The sequence below is a fragment of the Galeopterus variegatus genome, unplaced genomic scaffold, assembly GCF_000696425.1.
Source record: "Galeopterus variegatus unplaced genomic scaffold, G_variegatus-3.0.2 Scaffold1653, whole genome shotgun sequence".
Taxonomy (NCBI): Eukaryota; Metazoa; Chordata; class Mammalia; order Dermoptera; family Cynocephalidae; genus Galeopterus; species Galeopterus variegatus.
The window spans coordinates 234,052-236,813 of NW_007727764.1; the positions used below are offsets into that span (position 1 = coordinate 234,052).

The window sequence follows — 2,762 nt, forward strand, 5'->3', positions numbered from 1 at the left end:
AAATGCTCTGTAAGGCTGTCCTCCCCCCAAACTTGTTTATCAAGTTCTGCGCCTTCTTTGATGAAGAGTGCGATGTGCAGGCATAGATAAAGCAAGCAGCCAACCCACCCATCCCTATCAGCTTTGGCATGCTGTCTGGAACAGCAGATCAATTTAGTATTGGAATCCAAAAGGCTGCTATCCTAGCCTCCTACCAGGACCAGGTTAGGGCAACAGCATTAGCCACATGGAAAAAGTTGGCTGAAGGGCGCAGTGAGCCCGCAATGGCTGGGGTCACCCAGCGACCCTCCGAGGACCTGCCCTCTTTCATAGTTCAGGTGGAACAGAGCATACAGAGCAAGTTTCTCCCAGGTCATCTCCGGGACCAGTTTGTAAAAATGCTAGTGTGGGACGGCATGACTGCCGACCACAAGCTTTCCTGTGCCGGGCTCAAAGATGGTTCTATGGAAAAGTGGGTCATTGCCAGTGGAGACGTTGGAAGCTACCAACAACAAACCAGGGCCTTAACTTCCACTCTACAAGCTCAAGCGGAAACCCTTGCAGGTGCTATGACCCAGGCTTTTAGTTTCAGGATCCCTAAGGAGAGCCCCAGCCAACCCTCCCATAGGGGTCAATGTTATGGCTGTGGGGAACAAGGTCATTTCAAAAGGGACTGTCCCAACCGGAAAAATAAAAACCTTCCCTCTATGCTGTGCCGTAGGTGCGGTAAGGGGCTTCATTGGAAGCGTGAATGCCGGTCTAAGTTTGACAAGGACGGAAAGCCTTTAAACTAGAGGAGGGGCAATCCCCTGCCCCGTCACCCCAAGGGGATACAAAGCCAGCACCTCCACGCCCTACCAGGCAGCCAGTACCCCAGGCTCATTGGACTGTACCTATAGTTCCTAGTTTAAGACCAAAAATGAATCTTAAATTTCAAGGCAAAGAGTTTCAATGCCTTGTTGATACGGGGGCAGATCTAACAGTCCTTAGATGGGAAGAAGTCCCTTCAAGCTGGAAGTTAGTTCCAGGCCCCCAAATTTTGGGGGTAGGGGGAAAAACCCCAACGTGGGAAACCGATGAAATCCTTCACTAGGAAGATGCTGATGGCACAAAAGGGGAAGTAAAACCTCTCATCGCTGCCGGATTGGCGGCCAACCTGTTAGGCCAAGATGTTCTAGGCCAAGCAGACGCTTTCATTACCACTAACCATAAGGCCCTTTATGAAGATATCCTAGATGAGGAGGAGTATCAGCAACATTTTAATCTCCCCTGTTTTCCAAACTATAGGGGGGACCCTACTTTTCGGGACCTAAGAAACCATCTGCCTCTCCCCAGGGTCAAGTTCCCAGAAACCCCTCATAAACAGATGGCCGGTCACCCCCAATCCTGGAGGCCACTGCTCCCCTGGTGACCCCCATCCATTGGGTAAATGGGCCCCCAGTTTGGGTAGAGCAGTGGCCACTTCCTGATAANATCTCCCCTCCCCATCTGCCTATAAAAGCAAGTGCTTGTGTGATAATAAACGGAACTGCTCTACAGAACCCCTCCCGCGTCTGAGTGTCCTTTAACGGGCTGGTTGGGGCCGGTGGTTGTGCTCACCTCTCTTCATGGCTCTCTTCCCCCGTCTCCTCCCAACGGGAACCAGAGGGAAAGAGGAATCCAGGCCATTTGCTCACCCACCAAAAGGAATGAGGCTAGGGCTGTTCGGGTCGGCCGGTGGCAGACCCGACACTTATTTAATTTGATTAGTCTATATTCTTTGTCAGGCAGTTCTAAGGTCTTTATTTCTTTAGGTTTGGTTACAGATACTTTGTTATGTTCCTTTGATGGTATCAGGTCTCCCTGACTTTTCATTATCCTTGTGGCCTTGGCATATATGCATTTGAAGTAGGCTCCACTTTGAAATTTCACAGACTGCCTTTGGCAGGGAAGGCCTGTCTCTCAGTTTGTACAGAGATTTTGGGCAGTCCATCTGTCAGGGGCCATGGTGTCCTTGCTGCTGTAGTTATCTTGAGGACTGGCCTTGTACCTGGGTCAGCAGGTGTACTGACCTGGTACCTGGCTGTATTGGGGCCAGCCTGGTACTTGAGTCTGTGTGTTTGGGCCTGGAGCCTGTGCCTACTAGGTCAGGACAGGATTTGGGGTCTAAAGGGGCTGGCCTGGTACAAAGGTCCTCTGGGATGGGCCTGTCAACTGGATCTGTAGGGATAACACTTGGTTCTCAGGAGTATGCCTGGAACCTGTGTCTGTGGGGGATGGCATGGCATTTGGGTGGTCCTTGACCCTGTGTCTGTTGGGGTTAGCCTGGTGCTGCATGGGCCTGGTACCTGGGTCTGTGGGAACTGTCTTAGAGCCTGGTGTCTTCATGGGTGGGCCTGGGGCCTGAATCTGTGAGGGGTGGTCTGGTGCTGGGTCAACAGGGATGGCCTGTAGCCTGGATTTAGATAATTAGTATTTTAAATGCTTTCTTTTAATACTTTTATGTGTAGATTAACATTTATCTTATCCTTTTCCAAAAAGGATAAAAGGTGGTTTATTTTATTTATTTATTTATTTTTATTTATTTATTTTTTTTCCTTTTTGTCTCTTTTACTGACCGGTAACGGAATCGCAACCCTCGGTGTCGCGCCCGCACCGGGGACCGGCAACGGGATCGCAACCCTCTGTGTTGCGGCGGAATCGCAACCCTCGGTGTCGCGCCCACACCGGGGACCGGCAACGGGATCGCAACCCTCTGTGTTGCGCCCGCACCACGCTCAACCAGTGAGCGGGAACCAGTCTCC

At 51.0% G+C, this 2,762-nt stretch overlaps 1 protein-coding gene across 1 annotated transcript in view; it reads left to right on the forward strand.

Moving 5' to 3' along the window:
- CEP128 (centrosomal protein 128kDa) overlaps positions 1–2,762 on the forward strand; it is a gene marked incomplete at its 3' end in the record, with an annotated part of 161,188 nt that overhangs the window by 45,485 nt on the left and 112,941 nt on the right. Inside the window, 2 exon segments of the mRNA XM_008578266.1 lie at positions 313–451; positions 1,073–1,315. Of these exon segments, the coding sequence (XP_008576488.1) occupies positions 313–451; positions 1,073–1,315 (382 nt within the window).